Genomic DNA, 19,192 nt, shown 5'->3' on the forward strand with positions numbered 1-19,192 from the left:
TTAACGATCAGGAACACTTGTCTAAACAAATGATCAATTCTGCAAGGAATGTTTGAGTGAAGGAACACTGACCCGTGAAAGCTGAAGGATCTTGTTTTTGATCTAAATGATTGCTAAACTACTTAATGGATGTTGCCATCAATTATATTGATGAGAATTCAATTTCTAAATATATGGGATTTAGGATTTAAAAGCTGCCTACAAAATGTGCTGAAATGAGGCTCCACAGGATCAAAGTTTACAACCCCTGTATTATATAACAAATGTAAAAAAAACTCATACGTGACAAAACACACAAATTGAATGATTTTTTTATTGCAGCCTCATTAATATTAAGCAATTAAGGAATGCAAAAGTTTATAATTGCCATTGATTATTATCAATTCTGGATCTGAGTTGACTTCAAATATTCCAATCCGGAGTACAGTTTGCTCCTCGTTTTGGTCATGGAAGTGCAGAAATTCCAGGGACAGACAGCGTAGGCATTGCAATGAGAAATGAAATCCCAACTGTAGATTTAATTGTATAGGAAATTGACTTTCCTTTTTCGTTTTGAATCATCAGTTGCTGGTAACATCCGCTTAGCTCACTGCCACAGATCTGAAGCACACTGCAAACTCTACGGCACAACAAGGGTCTGATGGTGGAGCCCTGCTTCTCTGAATGAGATCAGTGGAAGCTCTCAGGTGACCAGACAAGCCAGACCTTCATGGCAAACTGTTCATAATCCAGGTCACACCGAGCTCAAGCAAAACCACCAACACAGTCATTTCTTCAGCTCTGTCTGGAGTATCCCAGTCACAGGCAACTAATAGCAAAGCTCAGACTTAGACCTAGAGTCTGGATCTACATCAGTGGTCAGGACCTAGAGTCTGGATCTACATCAGTGGTTGATACATAGAGTCGGGATCTACATCAGTGGTCGATACATAGAGTCTGGATCTACATCAGTGGTCAGGACCTAGAGTCTGGATCTACATCAGTGGTCGATACATAGAGTCGGGATCTACATCAGTGGTCAGGACCTAGAGTCTGGATCTACACCAGTGGTCAGGACCTAGAGTCTGGATCTACATCAGTGGTCAGTACCTAGAGTCTGGATCTAAATCACTGGTCAATACCTAGGGTCTCGATCTACGTCAGTGATCAATACATAGAGTCTGGATCTACATCAGTGGTCGATACCTAGAGGCTGGATCTAATTCACCTGACCTTTGACCTTTATCATTTGAACCATCTGGTGGAGAAGGACACACTTAGATGTGCTGCTCTGACTCGTGCTCCTGGACTCACCCGTCACACAAGGAGCTGTGCTGTGCCTGATGGGACAGTCAGCACTGATTGGAGGTGCGTCTCTCGCTGCAGTACGCAGGAGCCCAGCCTGAATCACACCCTTTCCCCCAGGGAGGCTCTGGGCGGTGTCTTGAGGGAATCTCAGTTGTGGCCAGTCACGCGACCCACAAACCATTATTGTAACTACACAGCCTGTCTCCTGTGTGTGATATAATCACTGCCCGTGAGTCAGTGTTTTAAGCCTCACAAATCTGACAGCGGTACAGATCCTTGTCAAAACCCTTCAGAGATGGGAAAGCAGCAGAGTGGTAAAAAGGAAACAATCCAGTGAGGGGTGGAGGAGGGCTTGTGGTTCTTTTTTTTGGGAGGGGGCGTCACATGACGGCACACACCCTCGAACGGGACTTCCTGTGAGCAGGCACTTCCTGGCTGTATCCCTCGTCTCCCAGCGACGCGTCCAACCTCCGAGCCGGGGGGCCCTCCCTGAAACACACACAGCACAGAGGTGTCTGTCCTTCTCCCCGGTGAGACCTCCACATTCTTCTTCTAACTGTGCAAGGAGCTGAGCAACAGCACTCCCTGCTGGGGGGGGGAGGGGATACGCTGTTGAAATGTCTTATTCTTTCTGAAGAGGATTTCAATGTTGGAGAGTTAGCTGGAAGTTCAGCTGTTGTTGAAAGTGACAGGTAAATAAAAATGACTTTGCTCTTTTGCCCCAAATGTAAATTGAAAAGCTATCTTTTAATAATAACTACTCAGTTTAGACCCTCCTCCTTCTGCACTAAGGGCTTAGGGTTTAGTGTGGCTTTTGGGACATGTCTAAGTTCCATTATCTCAAACATGGTGACATTCTTACCCGTTCACCTCTGCAGTTTTCAGCTTCAGGGTCTCGTACAAGTGTTCACCTGTAGGGGAGAACAGATTTAGTGAAACTGCCTGTCTTCTGATAAGGGTTCATTGTACTACTATAATATCAATGATTTCCTTTAAAAATGCAGTTGCTTTGCAGAGTTGTGTGGATTGTGTGAATTAATTGTGCCTCCTAATACAACTTGCAGACGTTTGCAGATCACAGAAATGACGGGACACTCCTGCCTGGAGCATCCCAGTCAGTGATAGAGGATGACGTGACCCAGGCTTGAACCAGTAACCCCTGGATCAATGAATGCCAATACTGGCTGATCCACCTGCAGTCCATGATTTTTAAAGCCTCTGTGAATACAGCTTTGAGTGTCTTTTGAAGCCTGGATTTGTGATTGATGCTGGGATGTTGTTTTGTTGTAGTCCAGCCTCTACAGCTACTGCAGTAACCACACTCACTGCTTTGCAGGGGGCCCAGGGTGTCTTTCAGCTGGTTCTGGTACCGATGGTCTGGCTGCAGGTAGGTGTTGTTCAGGTTCCTGTAACAGAGCAAGGGAAAAGGCAACTGATCATATTTAGGGGTACATGAACCTGCATTTACATAAAGCAGCATTGTCACAGCAAGGTGTGTGTGTCGGTAACAAAGACAATCAGAACTAGTGGATTTCCTTCACTGGACAGTAGAGAAAACTAATGACAAGCCCTGTCTTTCAGTATTCAGACTCTCACATTTCTAAAGTAATTCCAGATTACATGCAGGACAGAAGTCTGAAATGTCGATTAGAGCTCCGAACTCCTGACCTGCTGCTATTGTTATTTATGGCAGGCTTCTTGATTCAGCCCCATTCCTCTATATGCGCAAGAGCCCAGTTAAGCAAAAAGCAATCAGGCACTCCGGGCACCTGCGCTTCTTCGGTCCGGATTCTGTGACAATATTCCAGTCAGTTCCCTTGACAACAGTGAGCCGACAGGGAAGGGCCCTGGGCAGTGTCATTGGTACACAGCCTTTGATGGGAATACAACATGCAGGCTCTAAGGAAAGCTGTGCAGACGAAGCACAGTCACTGCCCTTCAAGGCCCTCATTAGAATACTTAATTGGCTTTCTCCTTTATTCATGCAGTGAAGATGGATTCCCAGTTCATTAGTGCTCTCTCAGCGCTTGATGGACTTGAAAGCCACTTTCTGTGTCTCCCCCTGCAGATGCAGAATCCGCAGGTCTGCAGTGACAGGGCTCATATAATTAGAAAATATCATCCTATCTAGTCCTCCTCTAGTTTAGGGAAAGAGTGGGATGGGTTAAACTATCATGATGCCCTGAAAATCCCAATAATGGCAGCTGAAGTTCCGTGTGACTTGTGTTGTTTTAGTTAATGTCAAACCGTGCGGTAAGACGAAGGGTTAACCACATTTCCAGAACAGCGTTTTTATCTCTGAGCGAGTGACACTGTCACAGCTCAGAAAGAGTTTAAACTATAGTTGCTGAAGGCTGCCAGCTCCAAGGATTGGAGGATTGAACTGCCCACGCTGCAATGTGGGGCCCGGGGTCGAGGTGCGTGCCCTCTGGGGTCCCCTTGGCATTCCAGGAGACAGCAGCCCTGGCCGCCCCGTGTCTGCAGGCGTTCGCAGTGATGCCAGCGGGAGAGGTGCCGCTCCTCCAGTTGGGGCCACCTCTCCTGAGCGTCTATCAATTAGTGGCTCGTTAGGGTGTGTTGGAGGAGCGCGTCTCAGGTGTGCGGTCCTGCAGGAGGGCCTGGTCTTAAAACTCACTGGGTGAGTATGTAATCAAAGACGTCCTGCTGATTAGAACACTTAGCTTCTTTTGGGCCAAAATGTCTGTACAGCGCTTGCGGCTGCACATGTGAAGCTACAGAAGCGAGGGTTTCCTACGCTGAGAGACTTCTCCTGTTTGCGTACTGCCAGTCCCACCTTGACTGCAGCACTGTGTACTATGTCAATGCAGTTTTTTTCTGTCTGTGATATTTCTCAAGTAATTAACTAACAATACAGATTGTTCCAAGCACTCAATGGCCAGAACTTCTTGTACTTATACATGGGCTTTATTAATGGGGGATGGAGGTTCGGGAGGGATAACACTGACAATCAGTGCGTCAATCACACACAGTCTCACTCCATCGCCATCATTATGAAATGAGCTCTAGACAGTATATGGCGCGCAAACCCCTCCCTTCGCATTCGTCTCTAGCATGCCTGCTCTGTCCCATCTCCACCTTCTCACTCAGTCTGAGTGGGCCAGGAGCTGCTCATCACCCAAGCCGGATTAGACACTTTAATGACCAAGTGCTCCAAACACTCTCAAAGCGCTCCATGCTGTCCCTAGAGGAATGTTCATGGCTATCAGTTTGCTGCGCGGGCTGAAGTCATTTTATTAGCCCCAGAAATTTCGCTTGAGGGAAAGCTCACCAGACTCCGGCTCACTTATTTTGGTCATGTGATGCGATCAGATTTGTTGGAGAAAGCAATGATGCTCGGAATGGTCAGTGGGACAAGAAGGAGAGGTCACCAAAGAACGTGGTGGCTCGACGCCCTCAAAACGGACACTGGCTTAGGCATAGAACAGCTGAAAGGGAAAGTCCAAGACCGACCGGAAAGCGTGGTGAGAGATGGCCTATAGAATCGCCGAGAGTCGGATCTGACATCAATGTGCAGGAATGTTCGTTGTTTGACCTCAGACTGACCTGGACTGTCGTGATTCTCTGCCCTGAGTGGGACTGATCTGAGAGCTGTAGCCGAGAGTGGGGGGGGCTCGGTGTGTGAGGGCGAGGGGTGTGTGCAGGGAAACGAACGTGCCTGTTGGTCTCGGTGGCCACCGTCTGGTAACAGGGTCCGCCTGCGGGCTGGTCACTCAGCTCGGTTTCGGACTCCGTGACGACGGTCAGAGTGTCGCTCTCCGCCTCCTCTCGCCCCAGCCTCTCCTCTCCATTCAGCTCCGGGGCCGAGTTAGGCACAGGGGCTGTGGAACCTCAAATCCAGGAGTAAACCAGCACTTTGGCTTTTAATATTAAAATTATTAAGATCACTTTATTGGCCCTATACAATTTCCTGTATTTGGAATTTCTTCTCTCATACCCCAGCTTGCTCTCCATGAGACACACAGACAGGGAGAGAAGCTGGGGGTCAGAGCGCAGGGTCAGCCATTTATATGTCGTCCCTGGAGCAGCTGGGGTTAAGGGCCTTGCTCAGGGCCCCAACGGAGTAGGATTCCTCTGCCGGCCGTGGGTTACGAACCGGCAACCTTCCAGCCACAGGCACAGATCCTGAGCCACAGAGCCACCGCAGGGTTCATGTAGCAGATCGGATGCTCATACAGTTCATGGAAAAAACAAGCTGGACCTTCTCTTCTTAACATTTTTGCTCAGCTTGTAATAATACATGAATGGTATCTGTGGGGCTCTAGGGATGACAGAAGGAAGTTTGGGGCCATAGAGGCTGAGAGTGACCTGTCCTTTGTACTCATATTGGAAAAGATCCGTTTGTTTAAAAAACACTTTCCTGCAGCCCACAGCTGGCAGCCCACAGCTGGAGCTTAGCAGGTGTGAGTCTGGTCAGTACCTGGATGGGAGACCTTCTGGGAAAGCTCAGGTTGCTGCTGGAAGAGATGTTAGTGGGGCCAGTAGGGGGCGCTCACCCTGCGGTCTGTGTGGGTCCTAATGCCCCAGTATAGTGATGGGGCATTTGTCGAAAAGAGTAGGGGTGTTATCCCGGTGTCCTGGCCAAATTTCCCCCTGACCTTTACCCATCATGGCCTCCTAATAATCTCCATCTCTGAACTGGCTTCATCACTCTGTTCTCCCCACTGAGAGCTGGTGTGTGGGGAGCGGACTGGCGCATCATCCAGGTGGGGCTGCACACTGGGGGTGGTGGTGGAGGGGATCCCCATTACCTGTGAAGCGCTTTGATTTGAGTATCCAGAAAAGCGCTATATAAGTGTAATGAATGATTATTTTTTAATATAACTTTTATAACATATAACTTTTGTAAACTCGCCTTTCTCTGGCTACTGTAATCTCATATGTTCTGCCCTGAGAAGCTCCTGGCCTGTCCACCCCTGTTGAATTATTATGAAACGAAAACCATCAGATGTCTCCGGAGAGAACATTCTGGTTTCTGACGATGCTCGGGAGGTTTTGACAAACTGCACAGCAGGACGAGCTAAATTGAGCAGCGCAGAACCTCAATGCCAACAGAGACGTGATGTTAGCAGGGACGGTTTTCTGACACATCGCTCGAGAGACCTCCGCACCAGATGGGACGGCCGTCCTTACCGGGGTGTGGGTCAGCTGCTCCGAGCTGCTCCGGAGGCTCCTCTCTGGGCTTGAGGCTGGACTCCAGCTCCTGGATGTCACGGCCTGCTCCTGCCTGGCGGTGATCCGGGGGGGAGGGCTGAGGGCCCTTGACATGAGCCATCCTGCAGGGGAGGATGGGATAGTAAAACGGAGTTCCGAACAGCTTAGTTCTGCGTGATGCACGTTTTCACCTTTATCAAGGCCTTCAGGGAACTGCCTTAGTTTACTACCTGACAGGACGTCAGGCTAGCCAAGCTACAGCCATGGTAAACTGCTTCTGTAGAGGTGAAAGGGAGGGGTCAAGTCAGGACACATTAACAGTGCTGCACCTGCTCCCTCCTCACACTTCCTATCAGTCATTTTTGCAGAGTCTTTTCATAGCTTTGCGGAGTGCAGAAAACTTTGCAGGATGCTGGCAAAAAATCTTGTATCTCATTCCCCTGTGTTATTAATTCTTTATTTTAAAGGCTAGGCAATTAATGTCAGAATTTTGGATTGTGGCTCATCACCAGCATGGTAAATAACCAGAACAGAAACTGAAGAAGAGAGTACAAACATGACGGAAACGTTTCCAGATTAGAAAGGAAATAGATTATTTATAATCTGTCATTCCTAGCCTGTGCTGTACATCCTGAAGGATATGAAAATGCTTCACACAAAGGAGGGGACCCTTGGAGGAACGTGGGGTGAACACCCCTCTTATAAACGGTGTCATGGGGATCTTTAATGACCAAGCAGTCGGGAGACTGCAGGGTCCCCCCTCCTACAGCACAGTGTTCCCCATCACTATGCTGGGGCTTTAGATAGATTGACCAATCTGGTCCCGGAGGAAGAGCGCCACCTACTGGTCCCCACCACCACTTACAGCAGTACCTTGGTTGTCCTCAGTGGAGTCTCTCCGGTTCTAGTTGCGACCCAGCCCAGTCTTGCTGAGAGCCTAAGATTAGTCTGGAGTAAAGTTGGAGTAAAGCTAGGGTAAAGCTAAAGTAAAGCTGGAGTAGTTACTCAGCCCTTACCGCAGAGCTGGCTTTCTCAGGATTAGCCCGTCATAGGTGTTCAGGCCTGTCCGAGACATCGGCTTGCCTCCCCGGACGAGCTGCTGCAAAGGCAAGAGACAGGGGGGTCACCCGAGAGCTACTGGGCTACTGGGCAAAGGTGACTTTCTCCTGAAATCAGGTGAGAAATTCCCTGCCGAGGCTCATCGGGGAATTTGGCTGGAGATCAGAAGCGCGTTGCCAGTCCCTGCCGGCTCGTGCTTGGGAAACGATCGGGCAGGACTCACGGGGGGCCCGGTCGGGACAATCCCCCCGCCGTGCGAGAAGCGGCTCCGCAGCGACAGCTTGTACTGGATGGCGTCGGCCAGCTTGTTCACGATGCGCTCCTGCGCGGAGGGCGGCGAGTCCTGTGAAACACACCGGGCTCCGCGTCAGTACCAGCGGACTGCACCAGGGGGCGCTGTCACCCTTACAGCGCCACCAAAACAAAAAGTAAGAGCTGTTGGCAGAGATCTGCACCTAAATTCTGCAAAAAATAACTTCACACACGGGTACGTAATACATTCTTTTCAGGCATGGATTTCTTTGGGATTGTGAACTTGAAATAACCATTTGGGAGGGATCTCATCCTTAATCCCAGAGAGCCCCAATACAGTTATTCTTATAGTAGGTAACCCCAAAACACTTGATTTTTAAAGATTATGAACACTTGGTCGATTAACCAAGTATTGGTTCAGAACACAGGTCCTGGAGGGCTTAAGAATATTCGGATTTTTATTCCAGGTGATCCGATGATAACATGACTTAATTGAACACCTCTTGTTTGACCAGAGCTGATGATCTCAGTGCTGCTGGACTCGAGCTCTCCAGGACCAAGGCTGTCTTTACCGGCGCTTCTGACCCGCCTATCTCTCCCCAGACAGACACGCTGAGCTAATGACATCTGGACTGGCTCTGGGATCAGGAGCTGGAGGAGGGACAGAGCGTGGCGTCGCCGTCAGAGTGGGCTGGACGCGCAGCGGGGAGAGCAGAGTGTCGCGGGTCTGGCTGGAGCAGGACGAACGCCCAGGGGGAGGAGGAGGAGGAGCCCCTTCAGGCCCGTGAGACAGGTCTGTGCCCGAGTCCTGCCCAGCCCCTCATCCGGCAGTGGTGGAGGAAGGCGGGAGTGAATAGTGGTGGGACTGGGCTCATCAGTGCTGGCTGAACGAGAGGGGTCCTTGCCTGGCACCTGGACAGCAGCGCCAGCGCTTGCTTGTAGTGGACAGTGGCCTTCTCTGGGTCCCCCTGGTGAAACCTGGCAGCGCCCAGCCCCTCGCTGGCCTGCCATTGACCCTGGCAGTCACCTGCGGACAGCAACAGAGAGGGAGTCAGGCTGTCTGCTGTGTAGAGCAATATCTCCTCTGAGCAATACAATGATAAGCCTCAGATGTGTTGTTCCTTGTATGCCTACAATAAAGCTTGTGTGCTCTGATCGTAGAGGGAAATGCTGAATCCTGTGACTTGAGAGAGAGGAGGAGATCACCTGGGAAACAACACTTCCTGCTATGGCTGAACTGAACTGGCACTGTACTTTCCAACCTGACCCCCAGAATGTAATACACCACAAAAATGACCAGGGCCATTCATAATGATGGAGTCTGCTAGCAGCATCTGTATGCTACTCTGTACCCACATAGTGGTAGGAGCTGGGAACTCCTGCTGAATTCACATGCTAAACTCTAACCTTCACTCCTGCTTGAGCACAGATGCTTCTCCCTCCCTGTACTGAACTCCCATCTTCTGTACTAAACTCCCTGATGGGGACAGAATGTTTTAAATGCTTACTGAGTCCTGGAGTTTCTTGAGAAGGCTACCTCAAAGGGCAAAGAGAAAAGTATATATAAGCTGTGTAGAGCCATATCCCCTCTGAGCAACACAATAATAAGCCTCAATGTGTTGCTCCTTGTATGCCTACAATAAAGCTTGGCTTGACGAACGGACACTTCAGGCTTGAATCTCTTGGTTTCTACAATAATAATAAGGAAAAGGAGTGTTTAGCATGAATTTTAGGTTTATGGCTTAGTGGTTAGTAATCTGCAGTCCCAATTTCTCAGTCCGGTTATTAAATCTCAGTAACAAATTCATTGCCTTTAGAGAATAAATTCACAAATTTCGAATTAAGCACGAAATCGTGAACTTCGTGAAAGTACTGTGAGTCGCCTTGTTGTCGCAAACTCACATTCGAGCCCCCTCGAATTGTGACGTGAAGCGGTCCTTCCTGCTCACTAGTCACTGTACTGACTAATATACTGTGATGTACGAGCGAATAAGTGCAGGTTGTGCAGCAGACACGTCACCGCAGAAATGTTCTGATGTGAGCCGCATGCAGAGTTGAATTTGTCTGCAAATCGTGTGCAATATTTATATCGGATTAAAAGAGCTGTATTTACAAGCCTGCTTGCTTGCAGTGCAATAGGGCCGCTTCACCTCACCAGAAGTTTTGTTGCCTCATTCTAAACTGCAGAACATGGTGCTGCACATACCTGAAATTTGTGTCTATTTTGTGATTGGGGGTTTTACAAATTACTGTGTACGCTGTACTTTTATGGTGGTTTGAAATGCACTTGTCAATGCTGATTCTTTCTAACCCCAAAATCTAAAAATAGCATCGCAGTTCCCCTCGAAGAGGTAGAAGAGCCGGAACAGCACGACTCGCTGGTGGGCTGTCCGGTCGTGAGCCGTCAGACACACCTGTGTCCTTGAAGGCCTGCAGGGCGTGCAGGTAGCACTCCCCAGCCTCTTCGTGCTCTCCCAGCTGGCTGAGGGCGAAGGCCAGGTTACTGAAACACTGGCCCTGGGCACTGCGATTGCCCAGCGAGCCTGGCAGAGAGAGAGAGAGAGAGAGCATCATCATCATGGTGCATCATCCAGGTGGGGCCTACCCCACTACCTGTAAAGCGCTTTGAGGGGAGTGTCCAGGAAGGTGCTGTAGAAGTGTAAGCAATTATTATTATTATTACGTCATGGTGAAAGGGGGCTTACCCACTGTTACACTGCCCCCACCAAATGGGAATTATTGAAATGCTCTCATGTAAATTTAACTTGCACACTTCACCATGCTTTATGAGAATCTTCCACCATTATGGGTTTCTCAAGGGCCTTAGATCAAGAAGCAACTACCATGCGAACAAGCCAGGGATCTGCTCTGCTCGTATGGAACCGCTGTCATGATCTGATGTGCAGGGGGCCCTGTCTCAGCGGTTTTTTCTAAAGCGCTCTTCCTGTGATGGCACTGCTGGCTGACGCTCACACGTGTATAAAGGGAGAGGGACGGAGGAGGAGCATGCTGGGAGTGTGCGGGCAGGAGGGTGCCCACCGTGCAGAGACGCCGCCTGCCGGTGGTACTCCAGCGCCTGCGGGTACTCGCCCAGCGCATTGTGGACGGCGCCCAGGTTCTGCAGCACCACCGCCCGCCTGCGCGGCTCGGCGCCGGCCAGGGGCAGCGCCCTCTCGAAGCCCGCCGCCGCCTCCGGGAACCGCTTCAGCTGGGAGAAGGCCAGCCCCACGTCGTTGTACAGGTCCCCTGGAGCGCCGGACAGCCCCGAGGGAGATTCCCGGGAAAAGAAACCCGAGGTTAGCGCTGCGGAATCCCCAGGAGATAAGATGCTCCTGTAGGCCGCACACCTACACAACACACAGTGGGTGTAGCTCCAGGCTCGTTATTTCACCCGCTATCAGAAAGCAAGGCCGCAGAAGCTGAGACTGTCCCAGAGTTAGGACCCAAGGCAGGACTGTCCTGCGCCGCAGTGTCGGGCTGACAGTCCCAGACAAACGAATCCCCGATGAGCGTCAACTGCACCCATAACGACCCGTGAATACCTTGCGTTTTGATGTAAAAATGACTCCCAATTACAGACGTAAAACCCGAATGTCAAAGAGAAGCAAACCCAGTGCTGTATGATTCAAGAGTGTGTTTGTAATCTTGTTTAAAAAAAGAAACGGGGTGTTTCTCAGAAAGAGTAGGGGTGTTACCCTGGTGTCCTGGCCAAATTTCCCCCCTGGCCTTTACCCATCATGGCCTCCTAATAACCCCCCTCTCTGAACTGGCTTCATCACTCTGCTTTCTTCCCCACTGAGAGCTGGTGTGTGGGGAGAGTACTGGAGCATCATTCAGGTGGGGCTGCACACTGGTGGTGGTGGTGGAGGGGATCCCCATGACCTGTAAAGCACTTTGAGGGGTGTGTCCAGAAAAGCGCTATAGAAGTGTGAGGAATTATTATTATTATTATTATCATCAAGGTGATAAAGAAGCCAGAGGGCCTGTTTCAGAAGACTCGTCTTGAGGGGGCACCACTATGAAACGCTTTGATCGGGCTGGGTTGGGCTCGGGACAGGTGAAACGGGGCGTGTCTCTACGCGTGGGCAGGTCAGAGGAGAGCGTCCCTCTCGCCCTCGACTGAGCGCGGGAGCCATTTTTGGAGAGCCCAGCCAGCTGCCCATTCCAAATGGCATGTGTGTATAACAGAAAACAGATTCCATTCCTGAACCGCAGTATCGGAAGAGCTGGCCCTTGGAAGAGAGTGCGAGGGTGAACGAGCTGCCGTGTTTTGGCGCGGCACTCCTGCGGAGCCCTGAGAAACCCGCAACCCCTCTTCCCCCGGGGGTCCCCAAGGACGCTCACCCCGTTCCCGCTGGTCCTGGACGCTCTCGCCCAGCTCCCAGCAGCCTCGCAGCGCGGTCAGGACGTCCTCCTCGCTGAAGGCCCGGCTCCGCAGCATGTAGCTCCCGGCCTCCCGCAGCGCCACGGCGGCCGACTCCGGCCGGCCCGCCGCCCTGTAGCTCCGGCCCGCTTCCTGGAAACCCCGAGCTGCCTCCGCCCAGTCCTGCGGAGCCGGGAGAGAGCAGACGGACACGCTGGGCGGGTCTCGGAGCGATGAGCCCTCCGCGCCCGAGCGGACGGATTGTGCGGAATGGGCTCTGTGGGGTTTCTCGCGTTCTGGGCCGGCTGTGCGCTCCGAGACCGGCAGGCTGCCTCCCCTGGTCTTCACTGCGCGGTTCAGTCGTCAACGCAAATGTCCAGGATAAACACAATTCCGACTCTTACAACCCACTTGAGTGCGATATGTTTAGTGATGTGTCAGAAATGATACGTGCTGTTATGTGTTATACTGTACGTGTGCAATAGAGTGCAATGTTTTTCTTGTTTTTTGTAATAGAATAATGTGCAATGTTTTTCTTTTCTTCTCTTTTTTTTTTAGTTTGCATTCTAATTCAATGTACAGGAGTGCTGGGTGTCCATAAAAAATCCCTCAGGGGACAATAAAATGTTATCTTATCTGTTATTAAACTTCCCTGCTGCTTCTAAATCCTGCAGCCCAGGAGGCCTATTTGGCGTGACGGAGCAGGAGAGACAAGCAGGTGGTACCGGTTCCGTGCAGCAGTCCCGCGTCTTGGACCGGGACTCTGATCCTCTGACCTAAGGCGGGAGCCAGAGGTGGCACCTCACTGGCGGTGGCAGTAACTCCTCATCTCTTTTTTAAGGGCAGAGGGAAGGCAGGGAGCGATGGGGCCATTAGACCTGCTCCCCTCCGGGCCACGAAAAAGAACTAACTACACATTCGGGGCTGAAAACCAGAGAAGTACTTCTGTACGCAAAGGGTTGTGGGTGGCTGCAGCAAACTACCCAATCATGCTGTTGGGATCACTAAACGTCCCCCCACCTATGAGATCAAATTTGAGAACTCCACTTTTGGAAACCCCAACAGCTCCCATTGTCCATCAATGTACTACAGGACACCCTGGACAACCCAACGAGAGGAACCCCTCCTTGCTTGCATCCCTTGTGGGGTGCTGGTGGGGTCCAAGCTCTGACCTCACTGTGCAGGCTGCAGCCGGCGAGCTTCATCCAGGCGTCGGCCTCGCTGAGCTCCTCGCCCTCCTGCTCCCGGTACAGCCGCGCGGCCTGACCGTAGTGCTCGGCGGCCTGGCCGGCCTCCCCCAGGGCCTCGTGGGCCGCCCCCAGGTTGAAGTGCAGGTCGGCCCGCCGGGACCCCCCCTCGGCGGGCGAGCCGCGCCGCAGGAACTCCAGCCCCTTCTGTGCTTTGCCGGCTTCCACGTAGGCGGCGCCCAGGTTGAAGGCGCAGGCCCTGTGCGCGCGGCTGTCCTTGCACTGTGGGCACAAGAGAGCGGCGTCAGCCGGGCTGACCCCCTCAGGTCCATTCCTGCTGGACCACCCTGCCGCCCTGGCAGCCCCCTGGAGCTCAGCAGGTGTGAGCCTGGCCAGTACCTGGAGGGGAGACTCCTGGGAAAGCTAAGGCTGCTGCTGGAAGAGGTGCTAGTGTGGCCAGTAGGGGGCGCTCACCCTGCGGTCTGTATGGGTCCCAATGCCCCAATATAGTGACGGGGACACTAAACTGTAAACAGGCGCTGTCCTTCGGATGAGACATAAAACCGAGGTCCTAACTCTTCATGGTCGTTAAAAATCCCAGGGTGTTTCTTGAAAAGAGTAGGGGTGTTACCCTGGTGTCCTGGTCAAATTTCCCCCTGGCCTTTACCAGTCATGGCCTCCTAATAACCCCCCTCTCTGAACTGGCTTCATCACTCTGCTCTCCTCCCCACTGAGAGCTGGTGTGTGGGGAGCGGACTGGCGCATCATCCAGGTGGGGGATACACACTGGTGTGGATGGAGAAGATCCTCATTACCTGCAATGCTTTGAGTGGAGTGTCCAGAAAAGCATCATATAGTTGTGATACAGTTCTCCTGATGTCTGCCTGTTGTGTTTACTGGTTGCCTAAAAGTACTGTTATCATAACCTGCAATATTAAAATAGGCACAGCGCCCGTCTGTGGTTCTGCCCGGTTCTCCCAAAGTACTTCCATATCTGCGGTCTAAATGTCTGTATCAGGCTCCTCATGATGCACAAGGCTATGTTCCCCAAAGAGGATGTGTTTGTTGCCTGAAAGTGTGTTTGTGCCTGCTCTATTTTGTGCCTGGTGTTTTGTCACAGATGTTATCAGATGGAGGCCAAGTCTGCCCAGGTGCTGGCGGTCGAACTGCGTGAGGCTGCTGCAACCCACCCACCTGCAAGGAGGCCAGGAAAGCCTTTTTGAAGCAGGCCAGCGCCTCAGGTCTGTCGCCCCGGAGCAAGGCCTGGTGTCCAGCGGCGGTCAGCTCCTCGATCTCTGCCCGGGCCTTTGAGAGCTCAGCTCCCCCGCTACCCCTCTCTGACTGGGCCCTGCCTTTTTTCCTGTGGCCCCTGGGATCATGATCAGCTGAGGATGAGGCCTGGGGGGCCACTGTCACCTCATCTGACGCCATTAGACCAGGGCCAGGCCACGCCGCGACATCAAGGCCCAGTTACGGTGGGTCACCATCTAGCGCCGGAAACACAGAGCGACATTTCACACAAGCAGACACAAGGCACACTAACACCGACAGGGTGCTTGTAAAACCCAAACAGAGACAGTATACTGCATCTTAACATGATGTAGCCCTCCTGAGACACAGGGTTCATCTGCTTTCTGAGTAATATGGGGCACGCAACAATAGTTGGCTGTATAGAGAAAAACAGGAGGACAAATACAAGGCACAAATATTTAGCCATGTATTTCTAGCCTAGAGTATATCAGGAAGGCAGCGAGGTAAATGTAGCTCATAAGAGTTTTCTCATCAGTGTATTTTCCGGAATCATACAAACGAAAAGGCAAATCTCAGCTGTAAATTGACATTTCAGATACAGGTGGTGTTACACTGCGGTATAGTGGCGAGTGCTCTGGATTACTGACACCCTACAGGACTGCTTCTTGACCTGAACAGCAGTCTGTAGTTCTTCAGTGCTCAATATAGGCTCTCGCACCCCTTCTCAAAAATCGTTGATGCAGGTCAGTTCTTTAAACCTCAGACACTGTATTTCCTAGCTGTGGAATAAAAGGTTTCAATTTCGCAGTAAGATTAAGAAACCGCCGGAAGAATACACCTCTTTTTTACTTTTACTTGCTCGGTGACTTTGCTGCTGTGTCTTTTGTTTTTTTGCAAACCAAGCTTCTCTGGTGTGTGGAAAAGGAATCCCGCACACCGTTCTCGCTGGGGCCGTGGCCCCGCTCAGCGGCCGCCGAGCCCCGCGTCACCCGGCCAGCGCCCCCGGTCTCCAGAGACAGGGCGGGGTGTCCGCCCTCGCTGTCGGCCTGCTCTCACACTGACCCCGCGGCGCTCCTGCAGACACCGCGCTTCACAGCTTACACTGTAACTCAAGACAGCTCGGCTCTTACAGCCCAAGACTGCATTATACCAGCCTTTGATATTGTAACGCATACAGCCTCCATTGCGGTGACGTCACCGCCCTTCCCTGTGAATGGCAGGGACCGGGAGATCTCTCTATGGGTCAACAGGCTGGGTCGCTGTTGAGTGTCACCGGAGGTCCGGGTTCGAGTCCCTAACGGTGGGTATGCGCCCCGACTGGAGGCGGCAGCGGCGAGGGCGCATACCCACGTGAACCCCGTAGCGTTGCAATGTGAATTATTAAAACTATCATGTAGGGATGTAAATTTCGCGGCCGCTCCTGTCCTGTTTAGTTGCCAGGCAGAGGTGTCTTTAAAGACACTACAAGAGCTGGTAGCCAAAGAGAACAAGCTGTATTTCCTTAGTTAGGAATCGCTCTCCTGCGACGAATTGCATTACAGAACTCAGCCCATTGTACTGTACTTACAGAAGTCCTCCCATCTCTTTTCAGGTTGATTAGTAGAGAGTTTTTTTGACGTCTTTATCGAGCTCGGTTTTGCATCATTTCGCGATGCTCTGACCGCAGCCTGGGCTCCGTGTTGTTGCGCGGGTGTATCGGTTTCCGCGTGCTCGGTTTACCTCGGTTGCCCCAGCAACCAGTTCGCTCGCAAGCCCGCTAGAGCCGCCGGGCCGGGAGCAAGACGGGCGGCCACCTTGGATTATAAAACACGGTCCAAAGGGGGCAGCTTCGCAGCTCGGGTCCTGATTTCGTAAGGAAAACACGCCCTTCCGAAAGCGGTGAAAATGCGAGCCGTGTGTTCTCCAAAGTCTGATCTAGCTTCCCAGCCCAACCACAAGAAGGGGTCCCAAAAAAAGACTACATCTCCCATAATTCAAAGGCGAGGCGGTGGGCCTCCGCCCACCTGGATCCCGACCAATGGGAGCGGCGCTGTCTTATCCCGGCAGACGGCGGGATATTCAAACAGGAGGCACACGGAAAATTAACAGAACTTTGTTGTGCCAGCGATATCGCGTTTCTCTCCCGGTTTTCTCTTAAGTTATTTCTTAGAATGACTGAAGCAAAGGAATTTTCTTCCTAAAAGAGGCATATTGCGAATTAGCCAGTGAGCACCGAGTTTGTTTGTGGGGAAAAAGAGGAAACCTGTTGTTTTTTTGGCGTTGAGTGGACGCGGTACAGGCTGACAAGGAATATGGACGATTGCGAGGGACAAACGCGTTCGGCATGTAAGTCACCACGCCTGTATAACTAATAACAAGAAACATTTTTAATGTCAAAATTAGGTCAGGATTTATTCCCGTTTTTTTTTAATTACTAGATTCCGAAATTAGTTGTAAAGACGATTTCGCCTGGGGGCCGTAGAGACGGATATAAAAGTTCAGTAGGGGTCTGTGGGAGATTGTGCTGTATTGGCATAAACAATGTCATTTAAGCTGCCCTGCGCGTCCCTGACAAGCTCGGCTGTTTGAGGGGATGTTTTCGCACTGCAACGAAATATCCTTGTGAAAGCAAAGCCGTCCCAGTGTTTCACCTGCACGGCTCTCAGAGCTGGGAGAGGAATGGCGGCTGAGTCTGGAACTGGACTTCAGTGTTCAGGTCGAGCAGCGGGACCGGGCGGCCCCGGCCGGACTGCAGTGGGCCCGTCGGTGTCGGATTCGGTTCGGAGTTCCTCTCCCTGAGGCTCTGCCGCCCGCGACACAGCCCGCGCCGTCCGTGACTGGAGGTTCGGGTGGGGGGGGGTGTCGAGCGCTCTTGAAGTTCGCACCCGAGGCCAAACACCTCCACGCGTGAAGCGCTTTTACCTTCTGACAGCACCGGGGCACGACTTTGATTTCTCCCGTTTCCGGCAGACGTCGCACCTTCCCTAAAAAACAAATATATAGTGTAACGCTTACGGCCGACAGGTTCTGTGTAAGAGCCGGCGTACCAGAGCAGGTGACGTCACCGCCCTTCCCTGTGATAGCAGGACTACAGCTACTGGGCTGTAGAGAGATCTCTCTTTGGTTCACCGGGCTGGGTCCCTGTTGAGTGACCTAATGCGGCAAGGGCGCCCGCCTGAGCCCCCGTTGCGTTACAATATATATAGGAGACGATTGCAAGCGGAAGTGGCGACGCCGGTCATCACCCCCCAGGTGAAACACGCCAGGAATCTCGGAATCACGCCGGGCAGACCGGTTCGTGGGGATGGCGGTGGGCGCCGGGCGTGAGGGCCGGCTCAATGGAGGCGCGCCTGGCGGACTGCCCGCTTCCCACACGCTGCTCTCCCTGGTTTGCTGTGACACGGACACCTTGACTGGACTTCCTACAGTTATTTCCTCACTGGATGGCCTTAGCCGGGCTCCTGTCCACAGGATACAAACAATACAGTTCGGGTAGCGGCAAACACACTCCTGTTCCGAGGGGTCTGTTTAAAAGCCCCCCGAGGAACGCTTAAGATGCGAGGACGGCGTGTGTGACTGTTTTAGCTGTGCATACAGGCCGGGGGAGGTCGGTTCTGGTCCCGGTTCTGGTCTCTTCCGGGGCCACTGCTGAGGAGCTCATCTGACCGGAGTTTTGGTCTGGATCCGGGTCCGACCAGCGCCAGAACCGGACCGAGCCTCCTGCCCCGATGTCTTGCCTTTCGCGTTGAATCTCGGAGCTGGCCGTTCCTCGTTCCCACTCCAGCACAAGCTCTGTGATTTATTGATTTCAAGAATCAATAAATTCTTGAATACCCTTCAGGTCTGGCTTAGCTCATTGACTGGCGTTCCAATTTGCCGGCCCTTTCCAGGCCTCGAGTGTTGTTCTGATTAATTAAGAGACTCGCGTCGCGACAGTGTTTCCCTTTAGGCAGCGCTACTGATACAGGACAGAACATTGGGAACCCCGGGCTGAACAGATCCAGACCCTCACAGAGCAGGAAACGCGTGGCAGGTCATGAGCCGCCGGAGTCAGGCTAGCCTGTAGATCATCAATCCCAGTGCAGACTGGTCGGACGTGCTGATCCGCTGGCCAGCGTTTCGATCCTGAAGGCCCACACACACCCCTCCTGTGTTCTGCTGCAGCCCAGCTCTGTGGTCCAGTCACTCTCTTAGCTACAGCAGTGGTTGGGCTGTATCCCAGCTCCCAGGCACGTTGGGGGTCCCCCAGTCCCTATGGCAATGCAAGTCGGGGTCGGTCGGTCTGGTTCGGGTGTCCAGTTGTCACCTGCCAGGCCTGGTGTCTCATACAGTGCTCTCCCAAGTGCAGTCAGGGGACAGGGAAGAGGGTGGGGTGTAAATATAGGGGCTTCGTGTCACGATGGTGGGGGAGAATGTTTATAGGGTTGTGGTGGAGCCGCGGTGAGCCGGTCAGTTCTGGACCCGGGGGTGCTGTTTGTGTGGAGTTCGCATGTTCTCCCTGTGTTCGTGTGGGTTTCCTCGCCGCTGGCAGGCTAGCTCCTGGGAAAACAGGCCCGTGTGTGTGTGTGTGTGTGTGTGTGTGTGTGTGTGTGCGGTGAGCTGGCGTCCCGTCCAGGGCGTACCCCGCCTTCCGCCTGCTGCG

The 19,192-nt window shown here is 52.3% G+C and overlaps 2 protein-coding genes across 5 annotated transcripts in view; one reads left to right on the forward strand and one right to left on the reverse strand.

Moving 5' to 3' along the window:
- Positions 1-295: 295 nt before the first annotated feature.
- Positions 296-16,507, reverse strand: LOC102693981 (tetratricopeptide repeat protein 24-like). The gene is made up of 14 exons (XM_069184688.1): positions 16,139-16,507; positions 14,515-14,807; positions 13,306-13,602; positions 12,115-12,316; positions 10,810-11,016; positions 10,185-10,313; positions 8,676-8,797; positions 7,742-7,861; positions 7,476-7,558; positions 6,439-6,581; positions 4,964-5,135; positions 2,614-2,693; positions 2,150-2,198; positions 296-1,776 (listed from the first exon to the last, which is right to left on the reverse strand). Exons 2-14 carry the CDS (start codon positions 14,749-14,751, stop codon positions 1,668-1,670), a joined length of 1,950 nt encoding a protein of 649 aa, XP_069040789.1. The 5' UTR covers positions 14,752-14,807; positions 16,139-16,507; the 3' UTR covers positions 296-1,667.
- A 32-nt stretch (positions 16,508-16,539) lies between these two features.
- The window catches only part of iqgap3 (IQ motif containing GTPase activating protein 3), a 38,626-nt gene continuing 35,973 nt past the window's right edge, over positions 16,540-19,192 (forward strand). For all 4 annotated transcript variants that reach the window (XM_069184683.1, XM_069184684.1, XM_069184685.1 and 1 more), the window contains exon 1: positions 16,540-16,896. In XM_069184683.1, coding sequence (XP_069040784.1) covers positions 16,863-16,896 — 34 coding nt within the window. In that variant the 5' untranslated portion in view covers positions 16,540-16,862. The remainder of the gene's footprint in view (positions 16,897-19,192) is intronic.

This window comes from Lepisosteus oculatus, chromosome 27, assembly GCF_040954835.1.
Source record: "Lepisosteus oculatus isolate fLepOcu1 chromosome 27, fLepOcu1.hap2, whole genome shotgun sequence".
Lineage (NCBI taxonomy): Eukaryota > Metazoa > Chordata > Actinopteri > Semionotiformes > Lepisosteidae > Lepisosteus > Lepisosteus oculatus.

Coding starts and splice junctions, on each gene's coding strand:
- LOC102693981 (XM_069184688.1), bottom strand. CDS start 14,751: ATGGCGTCAGATGAGGTGACAGTGGCCCCCCAGGCCTCATCCTCAGCT. Junction 2,694..4,963: donor GTGGCCACCGAGACCAACAG/GCACGTTCGTTT, acceptor GCTCTGTTACAG/GAACCTGAACAACACCTACC. Junction 1,777..2,149: donor AAAACTGCAGAGGTGAACGG/GTAAGAATGTCA, acceptor TGTGTGTTTCAG/GGAGGGCCCCCCGGCTCGGA.